The 14,249-nt window shown below is 43.5% G+C and overlaps 1 protein-coding gene across 2 annotated transcripts in view; it reads right to left on the bottom strand.

Moving 5' to 3' along the window:
- The window catches only part of Cog7 (component of oligomeric golgi complex 7), a 70,900-nt gene that overhangs the window by 29,650 nt on the left and 27,001 nt on the right, over window positions 1-14,249 (bottom strand). For both annotated transcript variants that reach the window (XM_087908493.1, XM_087908494.1), the window contains exons 7-9: window positions 9,193-9,391; window positions 2,055-2,182; window positions 973-1,127 (exon numbers count right to left, since the gene is read on the bottom strand). In XM_087908493.1, the coding sequence (XP_087764619.1) occupies window positions 973-1,127; window positions 2,055-2,182; window positions 9,193-9,391 (482 nt within the window). The remainder of the gene's footprint in view (window positions 1-972; window positions 1,128-2,054; window positions 2,183-9,192; window positions 9,392-14,249) is intronic.

The following is a 14,249-nucleotide window of genomic DNA, read 5'->3' as shown; positions in this document are numbered from 1 at the left end:
GTGGTCAGAGGACCCAGCCTCGTGCTTCCTCCTTATTCTTCAGACAAAATGTGATTAAACTGTCCCTTTTTTCTTTTCCTTTCTTTTATTTCTTTTCTTTATTTTTTTTAAAAGATTTTATTTATTGCCGGGCGGTGGTGGCGCATGCCTTTAATCCCAGCACTTGGGAGGCAGAGGCAGGCGGATCTTTGTGGGTTCGAGGCCAACCTGGTCTACAAGAGCAGATTGTGAGCAGTCAGTGCTCTTAACCACTGAGTCATTTCTCCAGTTCTCTTTTCCTTTCTTTCAGTGACAAGTTTCTGGTTTTTTCTTTTTGGGTACTAGGTGGTTCCCCAGTGTCCTCGTGTATGCAAACACTCTGCCTCTGATGCCCCCAACCCCTTAATAGTCACCTCCTTCTCCTCCACATTTTCCCAGGCAAGCAGGGACCTGTTCTGGTTTTCTCTACAAACTTGCCTGTTCTGGGCATTTCAAATGGATGATGTTCTGTAAGTAGCTTATTTTACCTCTAGGCTATTTATAACACATTTTCATTTTACTTTAAAATTTTTATTATTTGTGTGTGTGTGTGTGTGCGCGCGCGCGCGCATGTGCTTGGTTTGGTTTTTCAGAGACAGGGTCTCTCTACATAGCCCTGGTTGGCCTTGAACTATATAGATCCTACTGGCTTCAAACTCACAGGCATCTGCCTGCCTCTGCTTCTGTGCTGGGATTAAAGGTGTGGGACACCACGCCCGGCTCACCTGACATTTTAAATTATGTATTTAGTCTTAGCCCACTGGATGAACATGTTGACTTCCAGTGCTCCACCTATGCAAATGATGTTCCTCTGAGCACCCTTAAGCACATCCTCTTGGGCTCAGGGACAGGTGTCTCCCAAGAGTTCACAGCGGAAACACAGAACACACTCTCAATTGGAACAGACACAACCCTCCAAGATGACCAGCCCTGCCCCCAGCTCCCTCAGCTTACTTGGCAAAGAGGGATTTCAGAGCTGTCAGCAATCCACAGGTCCCCAGGCCATTGGTGAACCTAGCACATCTGTCAACAGCTGCAGACGCCAGGCCAAAGAGCTTGTGCACAGAGTGGCTCAGCTCCTGAACGCAGTCAATCACTTCCCCGTGCTCCTGGGCAGTAGATAGAGATAAACAAAAGCCTCATCAGACTTGAGAATGCTGATATAGATACCAATAACACAGAGAACCCACCAACATTTACATGGGATGGCTGGCGAGCCCACTCACCTGTGGCTAAATCACCTAAGAAACCAAAATACCACCATTACTAACTGTAATGGTTCAAGAACCTGAGCTGGACACACACAAACACACATATGCAAACATGGATGGTGAGTAGGTTATGTGGCTGGTGACAGCAAAAATTAACTCCTGGCAGAAAAATACAACCAAAATTTAGCTATCTTGTCCTCACATTCTTCATTCCTTTCCTCCTTTTCTGTGATTATTAAAATGGTTCTTCACCTTCCACCCCTCTAGCTAGGATGGTGCGACTGGGGAAGCGCCTCCTGCAGGTCAGAACACAATGGAGGCAGAGCAAGCTTCATAGGCAGGTCCCAGAGGCGGCAGACTTCAACGACTGTTCAGTCAAGGCTTCTAGAGCAGCTCACCTCATGCTGGACGTCTCAAAATGACCCAAGAACAGATACTAGCTGACACAGAGATGGCCTTGACCCCTTGACAGCATACCTGCTCTGAAACCCTTGAGACAAAAGGCAAAAGACCAACTCGAGACAGAATCACCAAGTTGAAGAAACAGAGTTAGGATTTAAGTTTCTCTGTTTTGTTTTGTTTGCTTTACCTGTTAACTGGTGATCTGAAATGAAAATAGAAGCACATTGGTAGCTTTATTTATTTTATATTTGAACTGCAAGAGTACCTGAGGCATTTAAAGCCAACCAATTTGGCTTCTTCCTTCTTCCTTTCCTCCTCTCTTCCCCTTTATATACACTTGATCCCACCCCACCCCTATGCCATACAGAGCCAAGCACCTAGCACACAGAATGCTTGATAAACTGCAGCATTATCAGACATTACCAGAGGCACAGCACTCATCTGTATAAGAAGGTTGTTCTCCTCCATGTCACTGTACTTTAGCTGGTAGGGTTTATATGGACCATACACAGCATCCACCAGCTCCACAACTTTCACCAGGTTGTGGTCCTCTGTAGGGAACAAGAAATTAGAATAATAGGCAAATAATCTGAAACAGGTTGCTGGAAAAACAATAGGAAAAAAGTACTCTCCTGGAACACTCCCTGTTCTGTATACACTGCATTAATCTGCTTTCTCAGTCATGAAAGCCTCTGTGGTCCCCAAAGCAAAGATCTAGGCTTCACATGTTGTTTGCTTCAAGTAGTATTACATACACCATGCCCCTAAAGAGTTCAGAGCCATCACAGTGAAGACCCAGATAGAGAGGAAAACTCCTAGACCCGGGAGCGGTGATGCATGTCCATATGTCAGGTAGAGGCGACAGGAGGAGTATTCCAGGTCATCCTCAGCTACACAATGAGTTTGAGGTCAGCCTAGGCAACATGAGACTCTGTCTCAAAAAGCCAAACCAGGGGCTAGAAAGATGGTTCAGCAGTTAAGAGCATGTTCTGTTCTTAAGGACCTGAGTTTGGTCCCCAGCATCCAAATGAGGCTGCTCACAGTCACCTTTAATGCCAGCTCCAATGCCTCTGGTCATCTATACTCATGTGCACATAATCATATACATACACATAATTGAAAATAATGAAAATAAATCTTAAAAACAAACAAACAGCACTTATTGGGGGCAGTGAGATGAATCACAGCAGGGAAAGAAACTAAGGCCTAATGACCTGAGTTTGGTTTCTGGAACTCACATGGTAAGAGAGAATCAACTTCTACAATTGCTCTCTGACCTCCATATGTGTGCCATGGCACATCCATGCTCACATGCATACATACTAAATAAACAGTGAGAAATAAAACCACATTTGACACAAGAACTGGTTAGGGAGAAGAGGCTCTGTAGGAGATCCCACCCCCACCCTGCCATCTGCAGTGATCCGGAGAAGGGGCTCTGCACAGGGCTGGGAAAACTGCATCTCCACATGTAAAAATATCAGATTAGACATGTATCTATTGCGCTGCACAAAAATTAGATCCAAGAGAATCAAAGATCTCAATTGAAATCTGAAACACTAAAACATCTAGAAGAAAACACATCCAGTGTAGGCAAGGGCTTTCTGAGTAGGACTGCATTCACCAAGGGATTCATGAGGGAAACAGTCGGCAAGTAAACTCACAAAACCAAAAGCTCCTGAACAGCTAAGGAATTGTTAATCAGTCAAGTGAAGAAGAAACCCACAGCATGGGAGAGAATTTCTGTCAGCTATGCATCTGACAGAAGATTAATATTCAGAACACAAAAAATTCAAAAAACAAAGAGTCAAGAAAACAAATGACCCAATTAAAAAATGGGCTAGGGATCTAAACAGAGAGTTCTCGATAGAGGAAATAAAAATGACTAATAATTACCTCAAAAATATTTAGCATTCTTAGAAGATAGGGGAAAGTAAATTAAAATACTTGAGATTGCCTCTCACTCCAGTCAGAATGCAGAATGGCTAACTTCAACAAGACAGGAGATCCTGGTGAGGTTGTAGAAAAGGAGGCCCCTCCTTCATTACAGGAAGTCTAACCGATGCAGCCACTCTGGATACCAGTGTGGAGAATCCTCAAAGAACTAAGACTAAATCCACGCCATGACTCAGATACACACACTCCTTGGCATCTGCCGGAGGACTCAGCTCTCTGCTCTACAGACTTTTGGTCAGCCATGGCCATTGTTCCTCTATTCACAATAGCCAAAAAATGGAAACAACCTAAATGTCCTTCAGCAGATGAATGGATAATGAAAATGTGGTACAGTAAAGCAGTGGTGGCTCACACCTTTAGTCCCAGCACTCGGGAAGCAAAGGCAGGCCGATCTCTGATGTTGAGGCCAGCCTGGTCTACAGAGGAAGTCCCAGGACAGCCAGGGCAACACAGAGAAACCCTGTCTCAAAAAAACCAAAAATAAATAAATAAATATTTTTTAGAGTGTGGTGTGATACTATGCAGCTGTAAACAAAAATGAAATCATGAAATATTCAGATGGATGGGTGGACATAAAATATTATATCGAGTGAGGTAACACAGAAAGACAAGCACTGCATGTAAGAAAGAGGGATCAAGAAGGATAAAGGAAACAAGAGAAGGAGAGAAGGAGAAGGGAGGGAAGGCAAGCAGGCTGTGTTGCTGCTTTGTTTATTTGTTTAAGCAGGGTCTCGTGTATTTCCATGCTGGCCTCAAACATGCTTTGTAGCTGAAGACGACATTGAACTCCTGGCCCTCTTGCCTCTACCTCCAAAGTCATGGATGACAGGTGCACACCAACATGCCCAGTTTATGAGGTTCTGGGGTTCAAACTCGGGCTTCATGCGTGCTAAGAAAGCACTCTGTCACCTGCGCTCCCATCCTCTGCCCTATTCCCAGCACTTCTTTACAGCAGAATGCCAGCCAGGAAATGTAGGAAGAAAGGCAGAATTAGGAAACCATTTCTTTTTTTGGTAGGGGGGAGGAGGTTAGTTTTTTGAGACAGAGTTTCTCTGTGTAACAAACAGCACCAGCTGTACTGGAACTACCTCTGTAGACCAGGCTGGCCTCAAATTCACAAAGATCCGCCTGCCTCTGTCTCCTGAGTGCTGGAATTAAAGGCAGGTGCACCATTGCCCAGTTTGGAAATCATTTCTTCATAATCAGCAATATACGTTTATCCAGAGAGGCTGTATCAATGGATGTTAAGGTTACTGAACAAACAGATTCCTGAGCAGTAGTATATTCCTGAAAATGAAAATTGAAATCTATGCCCTGGCAATGCTGAAGCACGCATGGACAGCCTGTACATGGCGGTTCTGTTGAACCTGTCCATATTCATGGTCTTAGTTGATGAGGACACCTGACCAGGTCTCTCCTCAGAAGAGGAAGAGAGTATATTCCTATGAGCTCAGAATATTAACCCATGGGTTATTTAAGAATGACCAAGAAAGTCCAGTGGTGGTGGTACATGCCTTTAATCCCAGCATTTGGGAGGTAAAGACAGTAGATCTCTATGAATTCAAGGCCAGCCTGGTTTACAAAGCAAGTTCTAGGGCAGCCAAGACTACAGAGAGAAACCCTGTCTCAAAAACCAACAACAAAAAGAATCCAGAAAGGAAAAGGTGCTCCTGTTGTGAACAACAGGATTCCCACGTTAGTCTCAGGGCAATAGATGATGTCAAATGTTTAATATAAAGCTAACAATAAGAGGAAAAGACAGCATTCTAGGGCATAGGAAATTCTACAAGAAAGCCATTTTCTTCAAAGATGTCATTGTCACAAAAAGAAGATAAAATGACTGTTAGATTAAGAAAGTAAAGAGAGGTCACCAAAGGTACTGTACATACACTAAACTGGCTCTCAGAGGGAGATAGAGGAGGAAGCAGTTAGAAAGATCTCTCCAGAGCTGTCAAAATCTGAATACAAGCGATAAACTAGATATTAAATGCTTGGGTATAATAATGGCAATAGTCTATTATATACACATTATAAAAGCTGGGCATGGTGGCGCATTTTGTAACCCCAGTAACTAAGGAGATCAGGAGCTCGTGGTCACCCTCAGCTACCTAGTGAATTAAAAGCCAGCCTGGACTAAATGAGATCGTGTCTCAAAAAGCCAAAAACAGGCAGATCTCTGTGAGTTTGAGGCCCGCCTGGTCTACAGGAGCTAGTTCCAGGACAGGCACCAAGCTACAGAAAAATATTGTCTCGAAAAAACCAAACCAAAACAAAACAAAACAAAAAAAGAACATGGGCTAAATTTTTTAAGAGTGGCATTAGGGGAAATTTTCATTTGTATTACAGATTCTTTGTCAGGAAATTTTGCAACACATATTTTTATTGCTTTTTATACATGTACTCAATAATGCATTGCTTTAAATGAATTGCTCTAAAAAATTAATGAAAACTAGATTAAATCTCCAAACAGATAATTTTAAAACATTAAAAACCAAAGTGATAGGTCATTAATTATCTAAGAACTGGGAAATGATGGAAGAAAGAAAGAATGCAATGCTGGGGAGGATGGCTAGGTGGGTGGTGGGGGCACCACTCACCCAAGGGACAGCAGAAGACACAAGTGTGATGGGCACACCTTTAAATTGCCCTGGGCATAGCAGCTGCAGCTCTACACTTCTAAAACCTCAAGGTTGGGTCAGAAACTCTCCCCAGACAGTTAATAAAGATTTTACTTAAATACTAAGTATTTAAGTAAAGAAGTATGTCATAGAGTCAGGCATGCCGCTACCTGCCAATAATCCCAGCACTCAGGAGGCAGATACAGAAGGATCTCTGTGAGTTCAGGGCCAGCTTGGTCTATGTAGAGAGTTCCAGGACAGCCAGGGCTATGGAGACCCTGTCTCAAAACAAGCAAACCAAAATGCATGCCACAGTCATGAAGCAGTCATTAGAAGCCAGGTTTTAGGATAACAATAACCTAAGAAAATACTCATTCTATTATCCTTCTTTAAATGTGTGTGTGTACATCACATGAGGAATCCAGAGAACAATGCTGGGTGTCATCCTCAGGAATGTCAGGGTCTCTCACTGGCCTGGAGCTCACTGATTAGGCTAGAGAAGCTGCCCATTGAGCCCAGGAAGATTCCCATTTCTGTCGTCCCAGTACTAGAGTTACAAGCATGAGATGCTATGCCTGGCCTTTTTCAAATGGATGCTGGGGCTGAATTCAGGTCCTCATGCTCAGAGGCAGGCACTTTGCCAGCTGAGTACCTCCTGGCTCCCAGTATATTATTTAAAATAAAAAAGAATGTAAGATTATACACCACCAATATTTTAAAATATTTTGCCAGGAATGGTGGTTCATGCCTTTAATCCTAACACTTGTGAAACAGAGTCAAGTAGATCATTGGGAGTTTGAAGCCAGCCTGGTCTACGTAGTGAGCTCTAAACAGGCCAGCCAGAGCTACATATTGGAACCTTGCCTCAATAAATAGATAGATAGATAGATAGATAAAATTTTTAGGGGTTATGTACATTATTGTAGTATAGCATATATGCATATAATATCAATATACACTGCATTAAATAGGCTTCATGCAATAAAATAGTAGTTATATATTATGTAGTGTAATATATGTTAAATATTTATAAAGTATGTTAAATGTTTTATATATTATATATTAAATATTTATATTAATGCTTGTAAATAGTATGCACTTGGGGGCTGAAGAGATGGCTCAGTGGTTAAGAGCATTGCCTGCTCTTCCAAAGGTCCTGAGTTCAATTCCCAGCAACCACATGGTGGCTCAAACCATCCGTAATGAGGTCTGGTGCCCTCTTCTGGCCTGCAGGCATATACACAGACAGAATATTGTATACAAAATAAATAAATAAATCTAAAAAAAATAGTATGCACTTATTTAATTGTTGAGGCAAGTTGAAATTTTGAGACAGGATTTCACTACATAGCTCAGACTGGTCTTGAACTCACAGTTCTCCCTCCTCAGTCTTCCAAGGACCAGGGTTGCAGGCGCCTGCCAGCAAGTCCAGCTTCAATGTGCATTTACATATGAACTGCTGGGAGGAATAGAAAAAAATGCAACTGCTATCTCTTTCTCAATGATTAAATTACAGATCATTTTCATGCTCCTTGTTTTGCTATTGGTATTATTTTGTTCTGTTTTGCTTTTTTGAAACAGGATTTTTCTGTGTAGTCCAGGCTGTCCTGGAACTCACTCTGTAGACCAGGCTAGCCTCAAACTCAGAGAGCCACCTACCTCTGACTCTGGAGAGTTAGGATTAAAGTGGTGGCTCTGTTATTGTTTTGGAATGGGATCAAACTATGTAACCCAGGCTGAATTTGAACCCAATATATCTCTGAGTACTGAGATACATGCATACACCACCACATCCATCTTTCCAAAAGTATTTTTGGCTTAAATCAATACAAAAAAAAGTTGGAAGTTCTCAGCTGGAATTACTAGAAATCTAAGCTTTCATGCTGACTTCAGAGGGTGGTTCTCAAGTCTTTAAGAAAGTCCATCCTTAGCCGGGCAGTGGTGGCGCACGCCTTTAATCCCAGCACTCGGGAGGCAGAGGCGGGCGGATCTTTGTGAGTTCGAGGCCAGCCTGGTCTACAAGAGCTAGTTCCAGGACAGGCTCCAAAGTTTACAGAGAAACCCTGTCTCGAAAAACCAAAAAAAAAAAAAGAAAGTCCATTCTTAGGGAGGAATGGATATAACCTATTCTCTGCCCGACCTCGGCCAGCCTGCTCTAGCAGGGTACCCAGGCTAAGCATTCTCTAGTCACTTGGGCCAGGGCATTACAGTTCTCTGGAAACCACCCACATGACTGTGCATCTCCCACAAGTGAGGCCTGACTAGTGAGTGTGCCACCACACCTATGAATCATCAGGAACCTGAACAATAAGCACACTCCCTGGAATGTACAGGCAATTAAACACAATGTAATTAGAGAGAATAACTATTAAATAAACGATGTCTGTGACACACCGCAGCCACATGGCAGAATGAGGCCTTCTTGAAGCAATTTCCTGACTTGACAGCAGCATGCGTCACAAGGTCTATGTTGCTTAAAAGTTTATGATGCTTTCACACAGGTGGAAAACAGCTGGGGAGCTCGGCGTCCCGCACACAGCGTGCCCAAGTGGGATAAGCTGTGCTCTGCTCACAGCTGGTCACTGGGAATAGCCACTTTCCCCACAGTTGCTTCAGGCCGGTCAAGGCTGCTGTGTCCTTCACAGCCTTCCCCTCTAGCCTGTGTTCCCATAAACTTACTGTTTAGGTCCAACTGTCTAAGGCTTTGACTTAAAATAAAGAGGCTCCTCCCACTGAAACCTGCCGCCAGCTCACTGCCACTCACACCTCCCTCTTTCACTCTCAGGCACAGCAGAAGTGTCCGCCTTGGAGTATGTGAAGCTCCTGGTTAGCACTGGGCCAGGAGAGTACCCTGAACCCCTCTTCCATGCTTTCATTGTTTTCACAGGAAAGCTCTCCACGTGAGTCGAGAAACACTGACCCCTTTCCCTTCCATACTGGCCCCAAAGCAAGTAAAGACGAGCCAAACAGGAGGTAGGAATGCTTACGGAGGTGGGGGAGCAGTGCCATCTCCAGCCCCTTGGCAAAGTGGGCGGTGGTGTCATAAAACTCCAGCAGTCTGGTGAGCTCCAACTCAGGTCCCGCTCTCTCCACGCCTGCACTGAGGCACATGGGCAGGGAGGGCACCAAGGCCCCCAGGGTCTGAATCAGCAGTACGGTCACCACCTCGTGGGGGTTCTTGAAAACCTGCAGTGGGAGGGAGGCACGTGCGTCAGTGCACGGGAGCCGGCTGTCTCCTGATGGCTCCAAGGCAGCCCTAGGACTGCTCAAGATGGGCCAGTAGGGAGTCCCAAGTTTCTCTCACCGGAAAAACTGGACAGAGACAGAATGGAAAGTGGCAGGAGCTGCAATTTGGCCAGAAAAGCATGTCTATCAATGGCCCGCATGCCGACTTACTCAAGCTTCCCAAATGCCTGGTACAGCACTGAGACTATACAGCCAACAAAATTCGAACTTTATTCAAAGTTACCTTAATAGAAAGGAAACTAAAACTAAGAATAACAAAACTTACAGGATGCTGCAAAAACAGATCAAAGAGGAGAATTCACAGCTATAAATGCATACAGTAAAATTCTCACATCAGTCACCTAACTGCATGCATTAAAGAACTAAAGGTAGAGATGCAGGTCGGTGGGGCAGTTCTTGCCTATCAACCATACATGGCTCCAGTCCCCAAAACCACACAAAACTATGTGTGGTGGCACCTGCCTGGAGTCACAGCACTTGAGAAGTAGAGGCAAGCAAATCAGAAGTTCAAAGTCATCCTTAGCTAAACAGCAAAAACAAGGTCAGCTTGGGCTATATGAACTCTGCCTGAAAAAACAAGAACCAGACTAGAAAAATAAGAACCTAAACTTAAAGTCAGAAAAAGATTACCGAGGTTTGGAGCACAGATAAAGAAAAAACAGATACATAGAATCAATGCCAGAAACTGTTTTTGGTTTTTTGCAAAAAGCTCTAAAATTGATAGATAACCTGTACCTAAACTAAGGAAACAGGACAGAGTATTCAACTTGCTAAAATCAGATACACAAGTAGGAACACTAGCACCAATTCTATAAAAGCAGATGGCACCTAAGGGAGGACTGTGAACAACTACTTACCAGCAGCCTGAATATGTGGACACAGTACTAGCGGCAGTCTACCAAAACTGGCTCCAGAGGAAAAAGAAACTCCAAATAGACCTAAGGTTGGCCGGGATCATGAATCAGCAGTCAAAAATGCCCAGACAGCTGATATGGTGCTCCATGCCTGCAATCCCAGTACAGGACTAGAGGCAGAAAGACCAAGAGATCAGGAATAGCCTAGTATACATGAGACCTTGTCTCAAAAAGAGGTCCAAATAAAGATCAAAACTGATGGTACTTCATCAGTGAACTCTATAAAACATACAAAGAATCTCTACAATCCTCCAGAGACACTGAAACGTTGAAGGAGCATTTTCTAGTCTAAACTGTGTCTCCCTAAAATGCTATGCTAAAGTCTTAGCCACCAAATACCTTAAATAAAACTCTATTTGGAGACAGCCTTTTGAAGGTAATGAAGGTACGATGGCATCATATGGGCATGCTCTCATTCTATGTGATGGTCCTCATGAGAAGACATCAGGACAACCAATGCATTTGAAGGGAAATTCGGAGAAGACTCCAGCCCTGTGCATAACTTGATCTCGAACTTCTAGCGTACAGAATTTTGAGACTATTACTGTTGTTTAAACTATCCAGTCTAGGGATAGAGAGATGGCTCAGCAGTTAAGGCATCGGTTGCTCTTCCAAAGGACTTGGGTTCAATTCGCAGAACTCACATGGATGCTCACAACCCTCTGTAACTCCAGTCCCAGAACATCCAGCATCCTCTTCTGGCTTCTGCAGGCACTGTATGCATATGGGGCACATACACACATACATGCAGATAAAACACTCATACACAAAAAACAAAAATATAATCTCAAAAATGTAAACTATCCAGGGTAAGGGCTTTTGCTATAACATCAGCTAGCAGACTAACAGAACACTTTCTAGCTCATTCTGTTCAGCCAGCATTACAGCAAGAACGCCAAGACCATTTAACAGGGAAAGTGTCATCCCAACAACAAATGGTGCTCAGAAACTGTTTCCTCTTATGAGAAGAAAGTTGGAGGGAGAGAAGAAAAAAAGAAAAGAAAAGAAACCACAAGCCAACTCAGAATGAATCAAAGACAACTAGCAACTGGTCATAAGGTCATACACACAACCCAAATGTGTTCATACTTTTTTCCTAGACACTCCAAGAATTTATATAACTTCAGTGGAATTTTGTTTCATTTCATGAATCATATTCTCTATTCTGCTTAGAGTCACCCTGCTGGAATCTAAGAGGAAGAGAGGGGAGAACCCCACAAATCCAACAAATAATGAAATGGCTGGATGGGGATCCCACTCCACCTTGGATGTCCTGAGTGAGCCTTCCAACCATCTATTTTGCTAACCACTCTCCTTTGGAACATAAAGCACCCCGGGACTAGTGGCATGGCTCAGTGGGTGAGGCACTCATCTTGAAAGCCTGGTGACCTAAGTTCAGTTCCCAAGACCCACATAAAGCCGCCCTCTGACCTCAACACAAAAATAAATAAATATTTCGAAGCATTACAAACTGAAATTCATTATTTCCAACTGACTTCTCAAGACCCAATGCCCTTACCTTCCCTGTTTTGGTCAATAATTTCCCCACTAACCCAGAATGAAATCTCCCTTTTGATTTCCTTTTCTTCTGATTACTAACAGCTGCTACAGCATCCTTAGAACAGATCCTAATGGCTGCTCATTCTTTTTTTAACATTTTTCTTTCCAAACTGGTCTGGGACTCACTATGTAGCCCAGGTGTGAGTCTCCTGCCTCGGCCTTCCAACAAGCTGTCATGTCCAGCTCTTCTTGGCTGTTATCACCAGCCTCGGATCCCCCATCACCAATTCACCGCCCACATTCCTACTAAATTCATTAATTTTGGGTGTTACTTTAAAACTTTACTTAAGGAGCTGTGGAATTATCTTCCTTTGTGAAGTGTCTAGTCAAGTCCTGGGCACATTTTGAAAAATTGGTTTATCTGCCTGTTTTTACTAAGCAGTCACTAGAGTTTATATCTGTTTCAAATATCAGCCCTTTATCATCTCTTTTATTGACATCTTCCTCCAATCTGTGGCTTTAGGAGAGGTTCTGTATCAATGAAACATGATCTAACCATGTTTCTCTGCCAGTCTGTGTCATGGTTACTGCACCCATGACTAAGAAATCAGTATCAATTCCAAAATCACTCTTGATTTTTTGTTGTTTTGTGACAAATGACCAGAGAATCCTTTTTGTCCAGTCAGTCAAAGGAAAGAGAAAACTGAGCAGAATGGACCCAGTTTGTTCTAACTGAAGCATACTTTTACAAAATGCCAGCGGAGGTCCAGGAAATGTCTCTGTACACAGATAACAAGTAAGAGTCCACTGGACCAGAGCTGGACTAGAGCCACTTCTTCTGCTTCCTCTCTGTGCTCCAGTCATTTCTGTAAGAAGAAAGAGCACAGCGGGGATAAGGCCTAAGAGACCAGACTTAGGAACAAGGGCTGCAGAGTTAGCCTGACCAATCCGTGGTGAGACCCTGTGAACTGCCCTTCACTGTGCACAAACACTCTTTAGGATGGGCCCCAGAGCTCAAGGAGAAGCTAATAAGCTTCTAGACAGAACCATCAAGAATGCCTTTGCAGATGGGCAGCGGTTGCACAGACCTTTAATCCCAGCACTCAGGAGGCAGAGGCAGGACAGCCTGGTCTACAAAGCCAGTTCCAGGACAGCTAGGGCTATCACATAGAAAAACCCTGTCTTAAAAACAACAGCAAAAAACAAACAAACAAAAAAAGAATGCCTTTGCAACTTGAGGGCTAGTGACAGTGCTTTAGGGTAAGAAAAACAATACCCATAAAAGAAAAAAAAAATGATAAACTTGGCTTCACCAAAACCAGAACTTCTAAGGGCTGAATAGATGGCTAAACAGTTAACAGCACATGCTGCTCTTCCAGACTTCAGCTCCCAGCGCCATGGCAACTGCCTCTAACCCCAGCTCTAAGAGATCTGACACCTTTTGACCTCCTCAGGAACCCACCCACGTGAGGCACACCCAAACACACAAAAAAATAAAATCAATAAAAAAGAATCAAAAGTGCACCTGCAAGATGGCTGACATCCCAAGTTCAATTCCTGAGACCCACCAGGGGAAGGAAGAACTGACTCCCACAAATTGTCCTCCGACCTTCACATGTGCACAATGGCATATGCAAACACTCCCCCACCCAATAAATACATTGATTCATAAATAAATAAATGAAACTTCTGCTCAGAGCTGGGGATGCAGACCAGAGGTAGCACACTTGACTGACATGTGCAAACTCTGGGTTCACTCTCTGGCATTCCCAAAGCAGACAAAAACCCTCTGCTCACACTACAGACTGGAAGACAGTGTCTACAAAACATATTTGAGAAAGGACTTCTATCCAGAAAGGTGAACTCCCTAAACTAAATAGTGCAAAGGCAAATAACCCAATTTTTAAAAACAAGCAAGAGGCTTGAGTAGGCATGTCACAAAGGAATGTATGCAAACAGCCAATAGCACACGAGTGGGTGTTCAATACCTTTAGTCATCATGGAAATGCAAATTAAAATCACAATGAGATGCTACTGCACACCCACCAGAAGAGCTAAAATTAAACAGAATGACAACATCAGCATCAGCACAAATGCACAGCAAGCAGGGCCCTCGAACACTGGTGTGAACGCAGAAAAATGTGACCATTTTGGAAAAGGCCTGGCAATTTCTTCTACACCAAAACATACCCTGCCCAAACTCACAAGTCTACTCTCAGGTATTTACAGTTAAGTATAAAGACCCTTGTGGAGTGCTATTCAGAGTGGCTTTAATAACAGCCTTGGACAGGATCAGATCAAGTGTCTATCAAAAGAGAGTGGGCCACATTTAATCCCAGCACTCAGGAGGCAGTAAGGGGGATCTCTGTGAGTTCGAGGCCAGA

This window comes from Myodes glareolus, chromosome 7 (assembly GCF_982192425.1).
Source record: "Myodes glareolus chromosome 7, mMyoGla1.1, whole genome shotgun sequence".
Taxonomy (NCBI): domain Eukaryota; kingdom Metazoa; phylum Chordata; class Mammalia; order Rodentia; family Cricetidae; genus Myodes; species Myodes glareolus.
This window is presented reverse-complemented; position numbering and strand designations above follow the sequence as displayed.